Raw genomic sequence first — 25080 nt, 5'->3', positions numbered from 1 at the left:
TGAACATGCAATCCACTTTTTCCTAAACAAAACTCACTGTAGTTCATGTAAGGAACACCTGTGATACCATTCGGTCATAATTTATAGTGATACTATAAACAGTAGGCCTATATTATTATTATTATTATTATTATTATTATTATTATAACACAATACCCTAGTTAATACACACCCATGGCCACTGTTTAAACACATTTTTTATTACTGGCCCCAGGGGCTGAATTCAAGTCCTCTGATCCAAGAAAAGGTACTGAAACATTTCCTTTTCAGGCATTGGTCCTAAAGAACATTGACTCATTGGAATGTGTTGAAATACAAAAGACCTTTCAAAACAACTGTCCTTGTTGAAAAGTTCTGTATCCCTTGTCATGTAGAAAAATGACCAGCTTATTTGTTTAACGTTAGTTCCTCTAACGATGCTACAGGTAACTACCAAAACAATGGAAATGCTTGATGAAGGAGGGATACAAAAGTATATTGAAAGCTGGTGCTTCCACACAGGTGGAACACTGAGTTAATTAAGCAATCAACATCCCATTATGTGTAGGGTCATGTATAAAATGCTGGGCATTTTAGCAATTTTTTGGGGCTACCACGACAAGTGGTCACTGAATGGTTTGATGCGCATGAAAACAATGTAAACCATATGCCATTGTGGTCTCAGTCACCAGATCAACCCAATTTAACACTTATGGGAGATTCTGGGCCGGTGCCTGAAAGTTTTCCACCACCATTAACAAATTATGGAATTTCTCGTGGAAGAATGGTGTCGCGTCCCTCCAATAGAGTTTCAGACACTTGTAGAATCTATGCCAAGGCGCATTGAAGCTGTGGTGGCCCCACGCCCTATTAAGAAACTTTGTTGGGGTTTCTTTTATTTTGTCAGTTACCTGTATGTACAGTATTATAATTGATGGTTCTCATAAAATAGTCATTTCAAAATAACTACAACAAATTGAACACATCAACACAAGCACACATTCAAACATTTCAAATATAATCAATCACTAAATGTTAATACTCCATAAATGGCCGTAGCCTGCCCCATCCCCTTCATAAGAATCCTATGATCAAATATTTGATACATCTCTTTTTGTATGAAAGCTCTGTCATATGATAGTACGTTAAAGCAATCTACCTGTTTGACTAAAATACCTGTAAGGCATGCAATGTTGGGCGTAATACTGCCACGTTCACGTGCTTGTCGGGAACTAGGAAACTCAGAAATTACCATCTTGCTAACTGGTTGAACACGACACGTGTAGAACTACAACCGATTAGCAAGTCAAATTTCAGAGTTTCCTAGTTCCGGCTAACACGTGAACAAGGCATACATCTAAAGTAGAATGGGTGTTGTTTTGAGGGTGGAGCTACATAAAGCAATATCATTGGTGGGGTTCTCTTTTTTTAGGGGATAACTTTGTCTATAACATGGCAGCTATTTTTTTGAGGGGGTCGGGTAGAGAAGCACGGCGCTAAATGTTGAGAGGACCTCTGTGTTCTCCGAGATGGCAAGTTTGCCTGCGGTCATGACTAAACCTGCCCTGTCCCCACGCATCAGAGTGAGAACCAGGCTCAGGGAGGCAGAGCCTCCGCAGTCACAGCTGGTGGAGCCAGCCCCACCTCCTCCACCATTATCAGGCAGGTAACCGGCCGTGTCCAGCCTCTGGATGCTGCGGTTGGACACAGAGAACATCGCCTCCACCTTGGCACCTCTCTGGGCTGTCAGCACGGCACTCAGCAGGTAGCGGCCCTCCATGGGAACGTGAAAGATGCCTGGAAGACATGAAGAGGGTCAGAGGAAACCTATCAGCCACAAGGGGGCACTCATACATGTCAACTGCGAGAGGGAACAAACATGAATCTGTATTGTCACCTAGATGTGATAGGTTGTAGTTGACATCTAGATTAGTGTGGTGATGTCTGTATGTGTGCGATGGTGATATAGTTGTTACCTGTGTGAGGGTCATAGTGTCCCCCATCGTTTACAAACACCTTGTTGAAGCGGATGATACCCACCTCCCCAGGGAAGGGCAAGCGGTTGAGACCAGCCGAGAAGGACACCCGCTCACCTGATACAGGGTTAAAGTTTAATCTGTCACATTGACACACATTCTCACTTTTTTTTTTTTAAGTGGTTATTGGGACAATTCTTTTCCATGCAGTAGCAGATTGGAATACTATGGAATTTATCTGAACAAGAGTACTAAATATCTTGCCTGTTAATGTGAAATATGATTTGTGTAATGATGGCCTCAGAGGAATGTGGGCAACTGTTGAAAGAGGTTCATTTTCAGGAGACTCAACATTGTATATTGATAGTAAATCAAATGAGTCAAATAGCACTTACCAGAAATCATTGGCATATTAGGCTTTAAATACCCTGTAGAGGGTGGGGAGGCTGTAAAATAACGAAGATACATTTCATGAAGTTTTGAAAGAATGCAATTAATCTTGCAAACATACCTACTTGCATGTGCTTGGGGTGTGTGTAGATGTGCAAATGCATTTTGTACTTGTTCCTAGCCTCTCTCCCAGCTACCCCTAGATCTCACCTGGGGCTCCAGCGAAGCCCTTGAGGGTGGACATGCTGCCGTCGGCCCCTTTGGGAGGTTTGGAAGAGATGGTGATTCCGGGGGCTCCTGCCTCCCCAGTCTCCATCATATGTAGTAGGGCCCCATCTGGTATTGGCCCAACGGGTAGGACAGGGCCCCGAGGGACAAGCTTTGTCTCGGTGGGATTACCAGACTGCTCCACACCTACCTGAACACCTGAAAAGAGGGGGTAATGACAAACCAGGGTGTCAAAAGAAGGAGAGGATGGAGCGAGAGATAAAACCACAAACCAGCTGTGGAGAGGTCAACACGTGTTAACAAACCAGCTGGTGTTGTGATGAATCCTGACACTGATAGACAGTAGGAATCTCCCAGTCTCACGTCCCCTTCAGCATTAAGTTATGGGCCAAAAATGACAGTGAAGACAAGCTGTCACTGTCATTACTCTTAAACAGCCTCTGTGCTTCTGGAGTGAAAGCTTTCACTTTCCTTACAGTAAAAGCTGATTTGGGGGAACTAACACCAGTATGTATGTAGTGCCACCTCTAGCGTTTTGGGGGCCCTAAGCGAGATTTTGTTGGGGGGGGGCCCCCCACCCACCTCGTGGGCAGAACATTTTAGTGACCCCCCTCTTGGCGGTGGAGAAATGTGCAGATTTAAAAAGGTACAATATGCAGAAATTGCGTCGCCATTTCCCGGTTGCTAAAATTCTGATAGTTCGTCTAATTTCAGTTTGTGACAAAATAAGCAATGTGGAAAATCATTATACCATCTAAACCGCTGTGAAATAACTTTTCCATAACCAAATATATTGTATTTCAGCTGGTGTACAAAACAGAAAGTAACTTATGTGCGCATAGAAATAGCACACATAGGACATATCTACCACTTCTTAGACTTGCTTTCATTGAGATTGACAGATCTAGAACTCTCCCAAAAAGTGACATATTGCAGCGTTAAAGTTAATTCTACACATTTTGCCATGGGGCGTAGGGAAAATGTTGCAGTTTTAAAGTACATTTAGCTGCCATTCTACACATTTCATGGAGCAGAAAGAAACTTTAGCATTTTTTAAACTAATTTCATGTGATTTAACAGATTTTGTTATGGGATAGGAAGAACATTTTGCCGTTTTAAAATCTGTTCCCTGCAGTTCAGCACATTTTTCCATGACTTATGCAATGTTCATATGATATCTGAGCTAGAGTTTCTTACAAAATCAATGAGGGCCCCTGGGCATGTGTCTTGTGTGCCAGGTCAATAATTAGGCCATGATTACTACAAGATAGCTGGCTAGACTAACTTACCTAGCAATCAATAAAATGTTAGCTGATATGGGCTAATTGATTGACTGTCAGTAACTGACATAGGAAAACTGCTATTGTAAGTTGAGACCCCGACTGACTTTCTAGTGGACGGGGGCCCTACATGCAGCTCATAGTCTGCATACTGACAGTATGCCATTGTAATGGCTTGTATCTTTTTCCTTATTGGCCCATTTTTCTGTGTCATTACAGTACATCTTCTTTCAATTTTGGGGGGAATTCCTCTCCCCTCAGTATTTTTTTTAACTTTATTTGACAGGCATGAAACAGATGGGGAGATACATGAGGAAGGATGGATACGGGGATTTAACCCCAGAGGCATCATGTGCTGTGAGTGTTACCCACTTGACCACGGCTCTGCACTCTTACACCTTCTACTGTACTTTCTCTAGTCATTTTACATGAAAGTACAGTTATTGTATAGAATGTTTCTCAATATGCTTGAGAGATTCTGTCATTAGCATCTAAACAGTGAGTAATTATCTCTCCCTGTCATCAGTGACCTAAACAGAGTTTATTAAAGACCACACCACAGATCAGACCCGATGTCAGGATAAAGTGACACATTTTTGGGGTTCTTGCATTGGAATGTTATTGAATTCCCCTTATATCTGGCTATACCACAATAAAACACACGTTCAAATGCTTTTGACCAAGAAGTGACCGGTTCAATGGCACAATCTCCGCCACGCTCTATCAACACCATGGGCGGCGCCCTACACACTAAAGCAAGATTTCAATAAAAACCAACCAGCCGGGCCTCCCGAGTGGAGCAGTGGTCTAAGGCTGTGACACTAGAGATTCTGGGTTGGAGTCCAGGCTCTGTTGCAGCCGGCCGCGACCGGGAGACCCATGGGGCGGCGCACAATTGGCTCAGCACCGTCCGGGTTAGGGGACGCTTTGGCTGGCAGGGATGTCCTTGTCCCATCGCGCACTAGCGACTCCTGTGGCGGGCAGGGTGCAGTGCATGCTGACACGGTCGCCAGGTGCACAGTGTTTCCTCCGACACATTGGTTTGGCTGGATTCCGGGTTAAGTGGGCATTGTGTCAAGAAGCAGTGTGGCTTGGTTGGGTTGTGTTTCGGAGGACGCACGGCTCTCGACCTTCGCCTCTCCAGAGTCCGTACGGGAGTTGCAGCGATGAGACAAGACTAACTACCAATTGGATACCATGAAATTGGGGAGGAAACGGGGTAAAAAAAAAACAACCAGCTACATGGTTTTAATCTATAACTTTTCAAAAGAGTTGCAGCCTCTTTGATGCTCTGTGGAACTTCCTGAGTCATCGATCATTCCATTCTCCCTGAAATCTTCACGTAAGATCCCCTAAAATGACAGTTAGATTAGTTGAGCTTTCCTTAGGTGTAGCATGCTTCTTCTGTGCTGACTGAACACCTTTGTCAAAGTGAAAAACGAGTTCTCGCATATGTAGCCGTGAACGCCCAAAAAGTCAGTCCGTGTTTCAGTGTAGTAAGTACGGCAGGAATAGTGGAGAGGGGCCCAGAGAATCATTGCAGGATATCAAGTGGGGCCATCTGTCCTCATTGGAGCCAGAGCGGGCGATTTCAGTCATTGGAGCCAGAGCTGGCGTCACTAAACCTAGCTTCCATCAAATCTGTTTTGCTTAGATCCTTTGCAGAGGTTTCATCTTATTTTTTAGAAAGTCATGTATCTCTGGGTCAAGGGCACACATGGCCTCCACCAGTAGTAGGCTGTTACATTCGCTGAATCGTTCTGACATTTCACCAATGACAGCATCCAACATGCTGAAGAACAGTTTTTTACACTCAGTCTCTTCTCCTCTGTCCTGCTGGCCTACTGTACTGTCCTCCACGTATTGCTGAGGATTTGTACTTCCATAACGTTGTCATTTGCTTGAAGCTGGTGCACCAGTGCCACTGGTCCCAAATGGCTTCGAACTCTGTCGCACCTCAGCTTCTTGACACAGCCGAACGCACTGAGGACCCACATTGACTCCAGTGTAAAGATCCGTTGCTTTTGCCTGGAGTAATTTGTTTGGAGGATCGAGAAGACCGACGATTCTGTGCACCATGGCGGCTGTAAACTTAAAGCCGGGGTCTCCCCACTGGAAGCCCGAGGTAGGGAGAGTGGGGGAATCTATCAAATAGCGTACCTCTAACTTTGTACAGTACTAATGCAAATAAACCACAATTCATTCATAATACTGTGAATATATATAGTTACAGACATATTGTTGCATTTTTTTCTGCTTTGTGCGAAATAGTTAAGAATAAAACCAGTGTGATCGCCACCAAGGTGAATTGGGTTAGTCTTGACTCTTGGTTGACCGTGTTGGGGGATGGGTAATGTATTGATGCTCGAGTGCCAAATCCACACAAATGGATAAGAAAAGATCTAAGCCATCAATCAGGTGCCCAGTTTAGGAAAATGAGGAAAGAGCAGAAACGTGCAAAATATTAAAGGTATGTAGCTATGTCATCTCTTTGAGTATAATATTATGCATGTCATGAAATAGGCTCGTATAACACTTGGCTAACAAATATGTTGCTTGCTATGCTATTACGCATAGGGTGACATTTTGTTTTCTGTCCAGCTAGCTTACATAACATTGGATATAATTTCACAGTTTCATCATGATAATGTGTGTATCCTGCAGAATGTATTATTGATTTGGTTAACTTGAGGTGACATCAAAGGTTTTCATTGATTGTATTGACTAGGTCCTGAGCTTAGTAAGAGGAATTTCCAATGCTGTAGGCTAACTTAAAAGACATCTATATTATGCTGATATTTTGTATCTTTTGTGATATATTTAGTTGTGGGTGTCTTATGCCTAGAATTAGCCAAGGAGGTTGTATGGTTCATTTGGTTCTTATTCTGAAAGTTTGATAGATTGTGCATAATGACATGTATATTTAATTGTGCAACAAATGTATTTAGGGTGTCAGACTCATACTGTATTTCAATGCAAATTCAGGGGCACTTCTGAAATATTTTGGAGCACCCTCTGGCACTGGCCAGGATGAGGAGCCATCTACCTCCTCAGCCACACAGGCTTCTATAGAAATGATCTCGGCACCTCAGGATGAGGAGCCATCCACCTCCTCATGCACACTGGTGTTTTCACAAATGTTGCCTGAGGATGAAGACCTATTTTCCTCCATTTCTCCCCAGCAGGATTCTTCAGGTGTGGGTACACGCATCTGTTTTTGTGTGCATAACATAAACAAAATAAATAATTTCCTTTTTGCAAAGTCTTACGTTTCCATATTGTAGGTAACAATGATGATTTGATTATTACTGGGTATGTATGTGGGATGTTCCACCACTATAAATGCTGTGAATAACGTGGGTAAACGAATGCCCTTGTGCTCTCCATTAGAAATGCCTGTAGCAGAATCCCCACCAAATCCTGCTGCAGAGGATGAACCCCTGTCTACAGACCCTGCTGACTGGCCTTCTGTTCTGACTGACAGAATTCAGACACAACTAGTTTGCAGAGGACCAAGTGAGGTAACACCTAACTTTGTTTTCCCTAAGGAATGAGAGTGATGGAAGAAGTTGCCACCAGTATTTCAGGAAGACCTTGGTAAGTGGTGAAAAAATCCCTAGAAGTTGGTGTATTCTGAAAGAAACAGCCTCTTCTGCTTCTGCTGCAAACTATTTTCTAAGAAGAACATTTATTTAGCAATCTCAGGACTGACAGACTGGAAACATCCACCTGACAGGTGTGGCATATCAAGAAGCTGATTAAACAGCATGATCATTACACAAGTGCACCTTGTGCTGGGGACAATAAAAGGCCACCCTAAAATTTGAGGGAGAGTGCATTTGGCATACTGACTGCAGGAATGTCCGCCATTTTTCTACCATAAGCTGACACCGATGTTGTTTTAGAGAATTTGGCAGTACGTCCAACCACCCTCACAACCACAGACCACCTGTAACCTCGCCAGCTCAGGACCTCCACATCCGGCTTCTTCACCTGCGGGATCGTCTGAGATCAGCAACCCGGACAGCTGATGAAACTGAGTTTGCACAACAAAATAACCGACTTCAGTGTGCAAATGCTCACCTTCGATGGCCACTGGCAGACTGGAGAAGTGTGCTCTTCATGGATGAATCCCGGTTTCAACTGTACCGGGCAGATGGCAGTCTGCGTGTATGGTGTCGTGTAGGCGAGCAGTTTGCTGATGTCAACGTTGTGAACAGGGTGCCCCATGGGGGCGGTGGGGGTTATGGTATGGGCAGGCATAAGCTACAGACCATGAACACAATTGCATTTTATCGATGCCACTTTGAATGCCCATTGTTGTACCAGCATAATAACGCAAGGCCCCATGTCGCAAAGATCTGTACACAATTCCTGGAAGCTGAAAATGTCTTCCATGGCTTGCATACTTACCAGACATGTCACCCATTGAGCATGTTTGGGATGCTCTGGATTGATGTGTACGACAGCATGTTCCAGTTTCCGCCAATATCCAGCAACTTCGCACAGCCATTGAAGATGAGTGGGACAACATTACACAGGCCACAATCAACAGCCTGATCATCTCTATGCGAAGTAGATGTGTCAGGCTGCATGAGGCAAATGGTGGTCACATCTGATACTGACTGGTTTTCTGATCCACGCCTCTACTTTTTTTTTAAAGAGTATCTGTGACCAACAGATGCATATCTGTATTCCAGTCATGTGAAATCCATAGATTAGGGCCTAATGAATTTATTTATATTGACTGATTTCCTTATATGAACTGTAACTTAGTAAAATCATAAGTTTGGACAGCACAGTACAGTAAAGCATGGTAGAGAACAGTAGAGTACAATAAAGAAAAGTAGAGAATAGCACAGCACTGTACAGTAGAGTTTAGTACAGCACAGTAAAGTGCAGTATATTTTACTGTACTGAACTCTGCTGTACTGTCAAATCTTGTGAAAGATAGATGTCTATGATTGGTTCAGATTTGGTCTGGACCAACCAAATGTGGTCTTGTTTGGGGGCGGAGCTCATTAGAATAATAGCCAGTGTGTCGAACAATACCCAAATATGCAAATGAGGCTATTGACTATTTCGAGCTTTGTGTACCTATTCAGGATACATCATGAAAAGATTGATATTCAGAGTGATAGTTATGCATTTGGTACAGATCATGTAATTCAGTTCGCATAATTTTGTTACCAGATGTAAATCCACTTCACTTACTGTAGTTCGATAACCAAAATTGTGTCATAGCTGACACCCCATTCTTTCTGCAGACAGCTTTGAATCTTAATTCAGGGCAGGTAGTTTTTGAAAAATGTGGTCAAAAACTGAGGGAGATTTTACCAAAATTCTGTTGCCAAACTGCATCTGCACAGTTCTTCCAGTAAGTGTGTGTTTGTAAAATGTTTTGTGGAAATAGTAAAAATGTGTACGGTTTGTTTAAACTTTGAAATCAATATAGTTTTTGTTTGGTAACTTTTTGAAGTGAGACCATCTCAGCGTAATTCCGTTACCATGGAATTTCCCATATGTGAAAATGGCGCATTTCAACGTTTTGTAGGGGGGGGGAAATAAAGTTAAGAGGTTGTAGCCGATGACATAATCAAAAGTTACTTTTTTTTAATATATGTATTTTCAAACACAGATTTGCAGGTGATGTGGGGAGCTAGAAACTGGATGCAGGTTTTGAAAATCAGTTTCTTACTTTTAATCCTACCGTGTGATGTCACAGAGAAGCATTTTTTAGGACCTATCTTTTTAAGAAACGCCCATTTTCAAATACACTACATGACCAAAAGTATGTGGACACGTGCTCATTGAAAATCATTAATATGGAGTTGGTCCCCCCCTTTGCAGCTATAACAGCCTCAACTCCTCTGGGAAGGCTTTCCACTAGATGTTAGAACATTGCTCCATTTCATTCAGCCACGAGCATTAATGAGGTCGGGCACTTATGTTTGGCGATTAGGCCTGGCTTGCAGTCGGCGTTCCAATTCATCCCAACGGTGTTCGATGGGGTTGAGGTCAGGGCTCTGTGCAGGTCAGTCAAGTTCTTCCAAACTGATCGACATACCATTTCTGTATGGACTTCGCTTTGTGCACGGGAGCATTATGCTGAAACAGGAAAGGGACAAAACTGGTGCCACAAAGTTGTAGGCACAGAATCGTCTAGAATGTCATTGTATGCTGTAGAGTTAAGATTTCCCTTCACTGGCACTAAGGGGCCTAGCCCGAACCATGAAAAACAGACGCAGATTGTTATTCCTCCTCCACCAAACTTTACAGTTGGCACACTATGCATTCGGGCAGGTAGGGTTCGCCTGGCATCCGCCAAACCTAGATTAGTCCATTTGGACTGCCATAACAATGCCACTTAATATAATGTTTACATACCCTACATTACTCATCTCATATGTATATACTGTACTTGATACCATCTACTGCATCTTGCCTATGCAGTTCTGTACCATCAGTCATTCATATCTTTATCTACATATTCTTTATCCCTTTACACTTGTGTGTGTATAAGGTAGTTGTTGTGGAATTGTTAGGTTAGATTACTCATTGGTTATTACTGCATTGTCGGAACTAGAAGCACAAGCATTTCGCTACACTCGCATTAACATCTGCTAACCATGTATATGTGACAAATAATATTTGATTTGATGGTGAAGCGTGATTCATCACTCCAGAGAACCCGTTTCCACTGCTCCAGAGTCCAATTGCAGCGAGCTTTACACCACTCCAGTCGACACTTGGCATTGCGCATGGTGATCTTAGGCTTGTGTGCAGCTGCTCGGCCATGGAAACACATTTCTTCATGAAGCTCCTGACGAACAGGTCTTGTGCTGACGTTGCTTCCAGAGGCAGTTTGGAACTCAGCAGTGAGTGTTGTAACTGAGTATAGCCTATGTTTAGGCGCTTCAGCAATCGGCAGTCCCGTTCTGTGACCTTGTGTGGCCTACCACTTTGCGACTGAGCCGTTGTTGCTCCTAGACGTTTCCACTTCACAATAACAGCACTTACAGTTGACCAGGGCAGAAGTTTGACGAATTGACTTGTTGAAAAGGTGGCATCCTATGATGGTGCCACTTTGAAAGTCACTGAGCTCTTCAGTAAGGCCATTCTACTGCCAATGTTTGTCTATGGAGATTGCATGGCTGTGTGCCCGATTTTATATATGTGTCAGCAACAGGTGTGACTGAAATAACCGAATCCACTAATTTGTATATAGACACTGGTATGGTGCTGGAGAAAATGAATACAGTATGTAGTTGAAAAGTGGCGGAATTGCCCTTTAACCATTAGTGGGGAATATGCATAACGGACCCAAGATCAGTGTCCAGGCAGGGGCAACTTCAGCCTACTCCTACAACATTATTCTCCTGAGCAGTCTGAAAGAGACCACAGGCAATATGTCCAAACTCTTTCAGAAAGGGACTAGGCTGTACATTAATGGCATACCTGCATACCAAGTCACCAGGCGGCCTATCCCCAAAATCAACACTAAAACTTTTTAAGAGTGAGCTCTTATCTAGGATCAACTTCCCCAACCATTAGTGTGGAAAATGTTGAACTGAAACTAAGATCACAGTCTAGGGGCAGCTTCACCCTACTCCCTATTAAACACGACACAGAGAAGCGACTACTAGCAACCTGTAAAACACCATAGGAGGGACTGAGGCGGCATTTCCACGTGTGACGTTTAGTGTGTGTGTGTGTGTAGTTGGGCCTGGATGACTCCGACTGAATGCCAATCTCAGCCCCAATCCCAGGGTAATTATTAAAGGATGGAGCGCCAACGTGTGTGTGCATGTGTGCACCATGATTAAAGAGGTGGATGTAAACAATTGCAGCTGTAGCCTTGGAGGGGGTGTTACAATGTATAACTCTACACTCACAGCCCGGGCCATTCGCACAGTATTCCCTCCACCAGTCTGAGGACAGAATCCGTGTGGTCGCCCATGTTACATACCACATCATAACCACTGTACTGCAGTTTAGTACCACAGACCAGATTTACGAGTCAGCCTGAGCCAAATGGACACGATCCAGAGCCTGGGATTTTGGAAATAAATGCATTCACTCCCAGAATTTGGACCTGAAGTCTACTTTCAGGGGAAGAAGTGATAAATCGATATCTTCATCTTAAACCTGTAACAATTAATACATCACATTCGTTTAATGGGACAGCGCGGAATAAAAATGAGCAGTTACAAGGTGGTTTTTAGCAAGAGACTAAAGTGATGTGTTTACTGCAGTGGGAGCCAAGTGATTTGTCAGAAGGCCATGCTCATAAAAACTAAATATTGTCCTCTTTCACCGACCGCCACTGCTCTGGACCATCTGGGCCAGCACCTGTGATGCCAGAGCCCTGCGTCCCAAATGGCACCCTCTTCCCTTTACAGCGCACTTCTTTTTGACAAGAGCACATGGGGCCCTGGTCAACCATCTCTCTCTCCCAGGGTTTTCACAATTGGCCAGTGTGTCGGACTGTCATCCTACAGCCTTCCGTATTTATCATAGGGTCATTGACCTGAGCATTATAGACTCTGAGGCGGCACAAGAGGTTCTCTTTACTGGCCATAACAGAACCCTTAAATGTTGTGTTGTCTGGTAACAGGATTTTAGTGACCCGAGGCCACTCTGTCAAACACAATGAAAAGGATGTGCTGTTAAGTAAGCATACTCGCTTCAGACACACACATCTGCACATTCACAAGATATCATACACACTGAGGAAGTGGTACTTAGTGTAGTGTGGAGATCCCATTGTCAGGAAACCTCTGGATGGTGATGAGGCAAAGCAAGGTTGGGCATATTGCATGTGTGGTTCTCACAGACACACATGGGAGAACACACACACAAGAACACACACACACAGCTAATCTCTGGGGAGTGATTGGTAGGATCAGGAGAGACCTTATTAGCTGCTTGGTTGTCACTAATGGTTTGTGGAATTGCCATAAACTACACTTTTGATAAACCTAACAAAATATCTTTCTCCTGAGCACGGGTGGATAGGTTGGCCCTGTAAAATGTGTGTTTTGCAATAGAGCTCCAAACCAAGGAAAACACACAACCTAAATACCCGAGCCAAATCTGTTAGCAGTTTGGACTTCATTTTCAGACCGGTCAACAAGCCAAGCTAAATTTGGCATTTGTCAAGCCAGGACTGTCAGTCAGTGAGCAGCCAAACATGCCATTTTAGGAAAATCTGCTTGTTTCCTTTCAGCAATCAAGACATTTATTATCTAAACCATTGAGGAAAATTGAGGTTCCCTAATCTCGGTCCCTCCATCCAGTGCTTACTCGTGCTCTAACTTCAGGGGGTAGGGTGTGTATGACATCATGGCAGTACAGAGCAGAACATGTGGCTCAGGGGAAAGCCTTGACTGCTCACTGTGTCTGCGTCCCAAATGGTGCCCTATTCCTTCTGTAATGCCCTACTTTTGACCAGGGCCCTTAGGGCTCTGGTCAAAAGAAGTGCACTATATAGTGGATAGGGTTCCATTTGAAATGCAACCTGTGGGCTACATTTGAACAAACCTAACACAATGGTATATCTTAGCGCTGGCGTTTTAGATTCGGGGGTGTGTCAAATATTTTTTGCTATTTTCACAACTGGAGTTATGGGTGCAGTAGTGAGTGGTGGTGCGAAAGGGCTGGATTTTGATGAATAAACGAGTTGTGGGTGTGTCGATGCCCCTTACTGGCCAATCAAAACATGCTCAATGGCTAAATATGTGGTTGCTTCAAGTTGTGTTTTTACATATGCATTGCTTTGTCATCAATTCCAATTTGAATGCTAGTCCATTATAGCTTAGTTCGTTAAATAGCCTGGCCCATATTTGCTAAATATATGTTGAACATGTCTGCAGTCCACATTGTTGTAATTGCATTGCTGCCATATGGACTTACATTGTTAAACATACATAGGCTAGAGCATTCACACTGATATAGGGGCTATGCCTACTGTAAGTAGCAGTCTGGAGAGGGGACATGCCACATGTAGTCAATAAGCAAGATTCAATTCACTAGGCTATTGATTAGGCCTAAAAAGAAAGTGTATAATTCAAATTCGAACAATTTAAAAAACTGTTTTAAATAGGCTGTCTAAATACAGTTCTATAGGCACCATAATTGCTCCCCGTGGGTGTATAATACAGACAAGGAAACTTAAGACTATGTAGGGTTTTACACACATCCAAACTTTTCACAGCAGCTGGGTAAAGATCCAATATAAAGAGGGGGGATGTCCACTCACCATTATACTGTTCGCAAATGTAATGTTTTATAAACATCATGGAACTGTCTCACAGATCATATTTGCACTTTTCTAGAACTAGTAGACGAAATTGCATTGCATTCAAGCCATGTCTGTTCTCACCATAAATTCATGGACGGTCAAACTTTCTAAAATGGTTGGTTTTTAATCAAATTAAACAAAGAAGAAAAAAAATGTTCAACCACCAACAATATTTTTTAAAGGATCGGGTCAGATGCATAAATTGCTTCTCTTGTTCCATGGCACTGTGTGTACACGTACTGTAGGCCTAAATGTCTTTACGTATAACATTCACACATCTATTTTTTTATTGAACCTTTAACTTGGCAAGCCAGTTAAGAACAAATTCTTATTTACAATGATGGCCTACCGGGGAACAGTGGGTTAACTGCCTTGTTCAGGGCCAGAACGACAGATTTTTACCTTGTCAGCTCTGGGATTCGATACAGCAACCTTTCAGTTACTGGCCCAAAGCTCTAACCACTAGGCTACCTGCCGTCCCATACAAAATGCTAGGTTCCTGTCAATTGTATAGTTGCCTACGTGTGTAGCAGATTCTCAAAACAATCTGCCGTTGATATGACATTATAGGGTGACTGAATAGTTTGGAGGAGTGTGTCTTTGGTAATAGGACGAGGGGTGCTCTTTGACAATGGGGATAGACAACCTACTTGAACAAGCGAAATGTAGGTATCTATGCTGCAAAAGTCTATGTACCCGGGGGGCTAGTGGTGTCTCCCGCTCTCCCCTCCTGGAGGACCTGAGCCCTAGGACCATGCCTCAGGACAACCTGGCCTGATGACTCCTGGCTGTCCCCAGTCCACCTGGTCGTGCTGCTGCTCCAGTTTCAACTGTTCTACCTGCGGCTATGGAACCCTGACTTGTTCTGCTACCTTGTGCTACCTTGACCCAGACCTGCTGTTTTCGAGCTCTGAATGCTCGGCTATGAAAAGCGAACTGACATTTACTCCTGAGGTACTGAGCTCTTGCACCCTCTACAACCACTGTGATTATGATTTGACCCTGCTGGGTCATCAATGAACATCATGAAGAACATTCTTGCCTTAATGGCAGTCACTCATTTATAATCTCCACCCAGCACAGCCAGAAGTCGTCTGGCCACCCCTCAGAGCCTGGTTCCTCTCTAGGTTTCTTCCTAGGTTCCTGCCTTTTGTAGGGAGTTTTTCCTAGCCACCGTGCTTCTACATCTGCATTGCTTGTTGTTTGGGGTTTTAGGCTGGGTTTCTGTATAGCACTTTGTGACATCTGCTGATGTAAAAAGGGCTTTATAAAAACATTTGATTGATTGAGGTATGTGAAGTGAATAAGGAAAAGCATGAAGGCAAATCCTCAAATATTTCAAAGGATTCTCAGTAGACCACTCAGAACTCCTTTATTTTTAGGCTACTTTTGGTTAATGGCCAGGATAAAAACCTGCAGCTGTGTAATGCTGCTAAACCAGACTTGATTAATTAAGGGGAGGGTAGGCTATGCTTGGTTTTTAATCAAATAAAATAAAATGGAGGAAACCAATATTTTTTTAAATGTTTCTAAATATGAGATTCGCCAGGACAAAAGGCACATCTCTCCTTCCGTGGGCACTGTGCACCATGGCAGGAAAGGCTGCGCTTCCGCTCTCAAAATCCATGCCATTATCAACTGCGTTACTGAGAAGACCTGCTTTGTGGGTCTCAAAACTTCCCATTACAGCTGCATGAAATGTGAAACTTTTGCACTTGTTTTTAAGGACACCGCTCAAATGTTGCCACCTCAGCGCAAGCAAGCTGAAGTTAGACAGGTAAAATACCAAACCTGGTGTCAGGGCTGGAATATGCCGGTGCGCCAGTTTTTTGCATGATGAAATTGCAAACCAACGTGCATTTGACACTTGCGCTTCCTTAGCTGCAGTCAAAAATAGAGCCCTGTGTTTTTATTTAGAGAGAGGAGAGAGACACGGCCAGGCCAGTGTGCTAAACAAATTCAACAACACCAGAGCAAAATGGTGCAGGGAGATATGGAGAGAGGGATGGAACACAAGGGCACTGGGGGGGAAGAGGTAGGAGGGTGTGATGTCATATCAACCCAGAAGCACCTGATCTGAACCCACTGAGACACTTGGGCCCCTCGGCTCTCAAATAACAAACCATCTGATTGGTTCCTATAAGTAGACAATTGATAAGCCAATGACCGACGTCCCTATAACGGACATCACTTTCCACGTCCTTATAAGTAGTCAACTGTGCAAGCCAGTCCAGGACAGAAGTGAAGCAGTGAGCCAAGTTTGAGACAAAGACATCCCAATGTGACCTGTGGTAAAACAGCATCCAGTCTGGAACATATGAATAGCGAGCTGCCCTCTGAGGAGTACAACCCAAACATTCCAGCTGACAGAATAATGATTTTAAACATAAGTTGTTACAAGTGAAGGGCGGGCTACTGACACTTCATTTCTTAGTCTCCATGTGCACGATGGGAAATGTGTGACATCTTTCTAAGTAAGACTGTTATTAAGGCTCACACTTGACTTCCAGAGCTACACCCAGAATTGAGAAACAGTGACTCCGATCTAAAGTCTCTACCTCTGGCTTCACAGCCAGGACCAGGGCCCCTTCCCCATGGAACTTCCAGACAGGAGCGTGCAGAGCTGCTCTGTAAACCAGTAAGTCATGTTGAGCTGTATTCAGAAGAAGAGGCACTATGCTCATAAATGTTATGGAGTGTGCTTCCGGTGCCTTTATTCCCGGTTGAGTCACCTGGGCACCATCATTTATAACTTAGTCCATGTCCACACTAGTTATCTGTCATGTAAAAGGATATGGGGTTTTTGAACTCACAGATGACCATGGGACAGCAAGATTAGTCACGACAGAAGTAGTTACTACAGAAATGCATGCACGGTGATAATCCCTTAAAGCCCAGGCATTGCTTAACACAAACCGGGTCTATTAAGAAGACCATGTGTGTTCAATCATTGCTGCCGCCCCGGAGTCAGAACGCAGTGAGATGGAAATCCAGCCCCCCCCCTCTTTCTCTCGCTCTGTTCTCATACACTCAACTAACCGTCCTACATTCAACACAACTCAAATTGGCCCCAGCTGCAGCTCTGAAGTTGATCTTATTAGCACCATTTGATTGTAATCTCCAGTCTCTGCTACTGGAACACCCGGATGATGGTCATTTCCATGTAAAAAAGGACCCATGAGCACCGACATGTGAAGTTTATAGGAGCATGTCAAATGAGAAGAGTAAGAGAAAATAATAATCATTTTCAATCATTTTCCATCCTAAATATTAGTAAAGGCTTTGATTTCTGGTCAAACAGATGAAAAAGGGGTCTTAGAAAACATCTACCAGAAAATCTTAAAGGTATTAAAAATACTTCAAAACCCAATAATGTTGAGTTAAACAACCCTACTAACTAAAAACAACACTTAAAGTTTTGGAGAAATGATTTGCCTTGTAAGTTTAAGAACAATTACCCTTTGCCTTGAAATTCTGTTGCCAAAAACCTGCATATCGTTAAGATATTTTCAAATGTCTCCCCTTCATGAGGAAGTAGTACAATGAAAGTTCACAGAAGTAACAAGTAAGAGTAGATCTACCAATTAGTTGGTGTTTTTACTGATATCTATTGGTTTATGAATTACTAAGTGGTTAAAACTCAAAACTCTGTTACCAAATTGGTAATGGGATTTCTGGAAAATCCGTCACGGAATTAATGTAATTGAATTGGCTACAATGGGAAATCATAGTAGTCACCAACCATCGTTGGGACACCTGCTTACAGTCCTCCCTTCCACTGGCATACGGTTAGTTCAACTCAAAGGTTTTCTTTTTCTTTCTGTCTGGTGTTTAAGGCTCCCGAGTAGCGCAGCGGTCTAAAGCACTGCACCTCAGTGCTAGAGGCGTCACTACAGACCCTGGTTCGATTCCAGGCCGTGATAGGGCGGCACACAATTGGCCCAGCGTCGTCCGGGTTAGGGTTTGGCTGGGGTAGGCTGTCATTGTAAATAAGAATTTGTTCTTAACTGACTTGCTCAGTTAAATAAAGGTTCAATTAAACAACCTCTCGCTCCGCCTCGCTCTTGCTAGTTAATGTCACCTCTCCCGGCTCTTACTTACACCTACCCATGAGCCCCCTCTCTTTCCATTTACTGCAACTATCATTCTTATCCACTGAACACTGACCAACAAACGGACGTCCATGGACGCTGAAAAGTAGTTGAAATTTGGTCCACCCTGGCCTTGATCTCAACGTTCACAGATGTCGTTTTTGGTATGGTCAAGACCGGCTTTAATTTCAATATCCACAGATGTTGATTTTTGGTCCAGTCATGACCAAAACTAAACCAAATCATAGATGGAGAGCATAGTAAAGTAAAAATAAGTTGAGTAGACTCTAATGTAATGAACTCCACTCTACTCTAACTTGTGAAACAGACATCTATGATAGATTCTGATTTGGCCTTGTTTTCCACTCCCAAACATTAAAGTAATAGCCAGTGTGTAGAATAATACCCAAATATGCATAAAGGAGGATATTGCATATTTCTACCTGTGTGTACCTATTCAGGATACATCACCGTGAAGAGAATGACATTCATATCCATAATTATGCATTTCTGTGCAGTATAGATCGGGGACCCATTCCGTTACCGCAATTCTGTTGCCGAGTGAACTTCACTTACTGTAGTTCATTAACCAAAATGTCCCCCCACCCCCACCCCCAAAGTCAATGTATGATGTCATAGCTGACACCCCATTCTTTCCAAAGAGTTTTTGGAAAACGTGGTCACGTAAAAAACCAAGAGATTTTACAGAAATTCTGTTACCAAACTTTGCATCCGCACAGTTCTTCCAGTAAGTGTATTTTGTAAAAATGTCCAGTAACATTTTTAAAGTAGTCCTTGTGCATAGAGTTGTATGGTTTTCTTAGACTTTGAAATCAATGGTTTTTGTTTGTTATACATTTGAAAGTGAAAAATGTGATTCTCTGCACAATTCCATTACCGTGGAATTGCCCTTATATTGTAGTGGTCCTCTGTATCTCAGTTGGTAGAACATGGTGCTTGCACTGCCAGGATAGTGGGTTCGATTCTCGGGACCACTCGTACGTAAATTGTATGCACGCATGACTAAGTTTGGCATCTGCTAAATGGAAGCAACTGTGGGAAGCATTGGAGTCAATATGAGCCAGCATCCCTGTGGAACGCTTTCAACACCTTGTGGAGAACATGCCCTGACGAATTGAGTCTAATGGGGGTGCTAAAGGGGGTGCAACTCAATATTAGGAAGGTGTTCCTAATGTTTTGTACACAGTGTATATTATTATTATATTACTGCAATGTAACCAGTAGGAAACTTAGCTGGAGAAGTTGTCGCAGGGGAGCTGTAGGTTTAAGAACATATGGGAGATATAACCTGGAGTGTTGGAATAATCATGCAAATTTTAAGCAAGCAAAGTTGTCAATCTCAATGTCAAGTCTTACCACTGTTCTCAGGACTGGTGGTCAGATGATGTAGGGCCTGGGTGATACCTGAGTAGTGGTCCTGGAGGTTCTGGTATGTTCCCTTCAGTCCTCTGATGTCCTTGGTGTGGGCTTGCAAGGTGCCATTGATCTGGTTAATGCAGTTCCACAAGCTGGTCACATGCTTGTTCAGCCCTTCCTTGATCCTGTGCAGGCTCCTGGAGATGGGTTCCAGCCTACCACACATGTTCTCCAAGCTGGTAACCCGGCTGTCCATGCTGGCAACGTCCAGAGCTACGCCCTCGGTCCTGTTCCTGCAGTGGTCTGCCTCAGCCTTCACCTCCTTGTCCAGCTCCTCCAGCCTGGCCCTCAGCTCCTCTCTCTGGGTCAGGTGGAGCTGTAGCAGGTCCTTGGCCTCCTGGGCTGGCCCTGCACTGCTCAGGCAACAGGTGTTCAGTTTCTGGAGCTCCAGGGACTGCTGGCTGAGAGAGAGACCCAGGGCCGACAGAGAAGCCTCCTGCTCTCCCATACGCCCACTAAGAGCTCCCAGCTCTTCCTGCACATCTTTAAGATTATCACTGAGAGAGATACCCAAGTCTGACAGAGAGCCCTTCTGTACTCCCATACGCCCACTGAGAGCTCCTAGCACTTCTTCCACGCCTGTAAGGCTGGCACTGTGGTTCAGAAGCTGCCCCTGGAGCTCCAGGGACTGCTGGCTAAGAGAGAGACCCAAGGCTGACAGAGAACCCTGCTGTCCTCCAATACGTTCTTTAAGAGCTCCTAGTTCTTCCTGCACATCTGTAAGACTGGCGGTATGGTTCAGGAGCTGCCCTTGGACAAACTCTTCCATGTCTGCAAGACTAGCTGAATGCACATTGATGTTAGACTGAATTGTGTCTAGGCTAGTTCTGTAGACCCGGAGGTTCTGATGAATGCCCTCTATGGCCGGTTGGTCAGACTTGCACTCTGTAGAGCACAGCTGTTCTAGGGAATTGAGTCTGTCCTCCAGAGCCTGAGCACTCTGCAGTGCCTCTAGCGCAGTCTGCGCCCCAGATACAGGGCTGCTTATCTCCACCAGTAGAGTAGTGACCCGGTCCTCCATGGAGCTCATCCTGTCCTCCATAGCCTTTTCAGGTCTGCGGCCCCCTCCGCCCCCTCTCTCCTCAGCTTCTCCTCCAGGAAGAGGCTGCGCACCTTCTCGCTCCTCTCCGACATGTTGAGACGGGCCTCCAGCTCTTCCACACGGGCCAGGAGTGGGTCAGGCTTGGACTTCTTCTCTAGGCTGGACTGGAGGATCAGCTGGGCCTCAGCGACCCGGAACAGCTCCTTTCGCAGCTCCTCCACCCCTGGAGGGGTTCCGTCTCCCCTCTGTGAATTAGGCAGCTGGTTCTTGAAGTCCTGGATCTCTTTGCGGAGGTTCATCTCCTTGGACTCGAGGAGCTCGGTCAGGCTCAGGTAGCTGTTCTCCTGGCCCACACACTGCTCCTGCACCGACAGGATCTTATAGTCACATGAGTTCTTCAGGTCTGCCATCTTGATCTCCATGCCCTCCATCATCTCGTCCTTCAGGGCGTGGAACTTTGTGTCCACATAGGCGCGCAGGGTCGCATCATTGGCTGGCGGAGAGGGAGGGGGTGAGGCCGGGCTGGCCTCCATTAGCAGGTGGAGCTGTCCATCATGGTGGTTGACTCTGGCTTGGAGGTCGTCCAGTACATTGCTCTTGGTGTTTATGGTGTCGGTGAGGTGGTTGATCTTGCTCATGAACTTGTCCATGTCCACCGTGTTGTATTCTTTTTCCAGTGAAAGGCCCTGCAGCAGCATGCTCTGCTGCTCCCCACGCACGCGGTCTGGCTGCCGCAAGACATTGAGCAGCGTGACCAGCATCTTGCTGGCGTCCTCCTGCAGGTCCACCCTCAGGTTGGCCGACAGGCTGGTCATGGCTGCCTGCATGTCTAGAATCTGCTGGGACAGACGCTGTACCACCTCCTCCAGCTGATGTGTCGTCTGACTCCCTCCCTGGCCCCCTGCCGGCTCTTGGCCCGTCTGACCCCCTGGCTGCCTCCCTGCCCCCCAGGGGTGGCCACTCTGACCCCATGCCTGCTGTCTCGGATCTACAGGGGGATTATCAGATGGTTAGGATAAATCCTCTTTTCATCTCGGAAACTTACATCTAATTGTGGGTGTAATCTATGTTTAACATTATTACATTAGTGCAAAAACATTCCTAAAGGAATCATATGAGAAAACAAGCATATTAGTCATGTTTAGGGTCAGGTATCTGTCTCTACAAGGTGAGGTGGGTTTGAGCCACTTTCCCCTACCCTGTGTCTCTGGGGCAGGAGGCAGGGTGGGCCGAGGCCCCAGCACTGTCTGACTGGATGGGATGCCTTTCAAGTCTTTGCAGTCTTGACCCTGGTGGCCTGGACAGCACCTCCACTCCAGCTCTGTCACCAGCTTATAGCCAACCTTATACATAGGGCGGAATTGGGTCCGATACCTGGAAAAAATAAAGATTGCAAAGAAACGGATGACCAAAAGCTGCCTTCACATTTTCTACAATGGGGTTGTATTGATTTAACTTGAGTGGCAGTCCTCACAAATTAGGAATTTGAATGATATTCATAGTTTAACAACAGATTTAATCAATATAGAAATGAAGGATATTGGGAACATCTCAAAGGAAAGACTTAAACCAAGACATACTCTAGCAACTATGAGCACAGCATAAACCCCCCCTGTTATTCTACAGTGACCTTCTGCTTTCCAAATGTCAAATGGGCCTTTATGTTCAAGAAATGTGAACAATGCTTTGTCAGGCGATAACGATCTGTTTATTTATGACGGCACACTCCAGAAGGGCTAGCTAGCCAGTCACACTCGTAATTAATCACGCACTCCTTTTAACGCTGCTTCATATTTTCCACCATTCACACCCAGTCAAATGTGGAACCACGCTTCGTCATTGGCCCCAGGACATTCTCACAGAGCTGGCTGCTTGTTGCCCAACATGGTGTTCAATAATAACACACACGAAAGCAGCCAACCCGGGGAGAAATGTGTCAGATGCCTCTGATGTTGCACAGGGGGGCTGTGAGTAACAGTGCCAATGCATGCCAGTACAGGCAGTTGCTTATTTACAGTCTAGGCAGATAAAGGACCTATTCTTCTCAGCTGCACAATCCTTTATCCCCCCTTATCTTCCATAAAGCTCAATGGCTCGTTGACATTTTACTCGTCGCAGACACTGACAAATAGACCGCAAAGAATAAGTCAATCAAATTCACTTGTCTGTCGTAAATATAGAATAATCTGATGATCGAAAGGGGTGAAGGCAGATTATAGAGGATGACGGGACAAGTAGGGGCCTATGTCCTGGGGGGTATCACTACACACCATCCAGTGGGTGCAAAGATCACATAGACATTTACACACGTTGAGTCGGTATGCCCATAAACAATGCAATCATGTGACAGTGTTTTGAATACTATTTCTTAGAGACCGTCTCAGGCAGAGGATGGGACCAACCATGGATCATTAACACTAGAGAGAGATAGTAATGGGGTCTTTTTGTAGGCACCAACTCCGCCATTGTTCGTTAGACAATGCCGATGAGTGGCATTTTTGTAGGGTTTTTGAATAAACGCAGAAAAAATCTGTGGTAAACACAGGCTTAGATCTTATGTTTTGTTATATGAAATCATATTCATCAGCTAACATCAATTTGTGAATTTGATGAAGTTGTGGGGGAAAAAGCACAAAGGCTTCATAATTAATAAAGGTTACTGTTAACTGACTGCTATTATCTCATAGAACAAAACGTATAAGATCTCCTGAACTTGTGTTAACCTCAGACCTTATTTTCGGTGTTTATTCCAAAACCATATTCTTTCCCCATAGGGATGTCTGAATGAACCAGAGGTAACTAATTTCCGGGTTTTAAGACTACACGCTGGCTAGCTCTATTGTTTGAAACACGGAATGAACGTTCAAAGTCTATGTTGCGTTCACGTACTAGTCGGAATTACGAAACTCAAATGTCCGACTTGCTAACGGGTGCTGCATTCAACCGTTAGCATAGCGGACAGTTCAGAGTTTACTAGTTCCTACTAGCACATGAATGCGGCATAAGTGTTCAAAGTCATCATACTTGATTATGTTGAGTCACTGCTGTAACACCGCTCTTTAGACTAATCAAAATAGCAGCACTCCACTTACATCACTTGTTGCGCGCAGTTGGGCTGATGCTTCCGGCAAGGCGCTGGCTCCGGCTGCACAAAGCTCTCCATACCCCCCACGACCGCACAGCTCATGTTCTTGTGCACAACGTATGCGCACCAGTTTCTGGAAAAGCATTTATTGTGTCACACAAAATGACGACGAAAAAATGCTGCCTATTCTATAGAAATTAAGTCGAATAATCTAAATCATTCTATAGCCTACCATAAATATGTTGATTTCATTATTTTATGAGATTGCAGCGAAATTGTACATGCCAATGTGTATTCCATTCAACAAAAAAAAGAGAAAGCTATATGTGTAGGCCTATACGAATTTGCTTTTTTTTTGTTCTGTCGATGCTAAATTTAAAAAACATTTAATTAAGTATAGGCGTACTGTGAGGCATAATAAATAATTAAAATAGGTGTATTCTAGACAATTTAGACTATTAGAGACAATCACCATAAATTATGTCAAAACTACACACAAGTATCAAATTACTGTATAAACAGTATACACTTTAATGAAAACTTCACTCACTTATTCCTTTGTCTTTGTTCTGAGCCAGAGTATGCGCTTCCCTGGAACATGTTATACCCCTGGTTATACCGGGACCTCGTTCCATAGATCAATTGAAAGGTGAGCAATAAGGGAAATAAGGCACTTTTAAGGATGAACCCGGTGGGAAGGCACTTCATTTTTAGACAACGAAAATAAACGACAAGTAGACAAATATTAAAAATGTATTTCAAGCATTGAGGTTAGACGGTTGTTCCCTCTCCCAGCAGCAGCTCGAAAGGCTGATCATGCAAACTTACTTCCAGGGTGCCTGTAGTGTGACTTTTGGGGCAAAGCGGCGACCCCCTCCCCCTCCCAAATAGAAAAATGCGCTCCAAGCTGAAAAAACATCCTTTTCCCACTTTCCTCACATCACTCGTCTGCTTTAATTTTTTTTCTGACGCCATATGTCCACCAGATGCAGATGCATTTTACCATATGTTGTTTTTGCAGGATGTCTTGCCCGCATTTTCCGTACTTGATGCACATGTGCGTCACATGGCTGCAGAACGGGTTGCAGAATGAATATGATCATTTTCGCCCTGTTCGACCGACACTAATAATTAAAACAAATGAAAGTTATTATCCTATCTACTGGTTTCAACGGCTGACAGAGCTACTAACAAACTGACGTGCACAAGGTCGCATTGCAACAATTATTATAGTTTGTTTATATTATTCTGTCACATCTCTAGCAACAT

The 25080-nt window shown here is 44.2% G+C and overlaps 1 protein-coding gene across 1 annotated transcript; it reads right to left on the bottom strand.

Annotated features, from left to right (window-relative positions):
- Positions 1-179: 179 nt before the first annotated feature.
- On the bottom strand, positions 180-24649 carry LOC115105166 (EMILIN-2). The gene is given in 9 exon segments (XM_029626851.2): positions 180-1776; positions 1956-2072; positions 2351-2401; positions 2556-2771; positions 19625-20731; positions 20734-21714; positions 21925-22100; positions 23819-23944; positions 24362-24649. Coding segments are annotated over 9 exon segments (3270 nt in total). The 5' UTR covers positions 24520-24649; the 3' UTR covers positions 180-1438.
- Between the last annotated feature and the right edge of the window lie 431 nt (positions 24650-25080).

The sequence above is a fragment of the Oncorhynchus nerka genome, linkage group LG22 (assembly GCF_034236695.1).
Source record: "Oncorhynchus nerka isolate Pitt River linkage group LG22, Oner_Uvic_2.0, whole genome shotgun sequence".
NCBI lineage: Eukaryota > Metazoa > Chordata > Actinopteri > Salmoniformes > Salmonidae > Oncorhynchus > Oncorhynchus nerka.
Note: the sequence above shows the minus strand (reverse complement) of the source record. Positions and strands in the feature narration are given on the sequence as shown.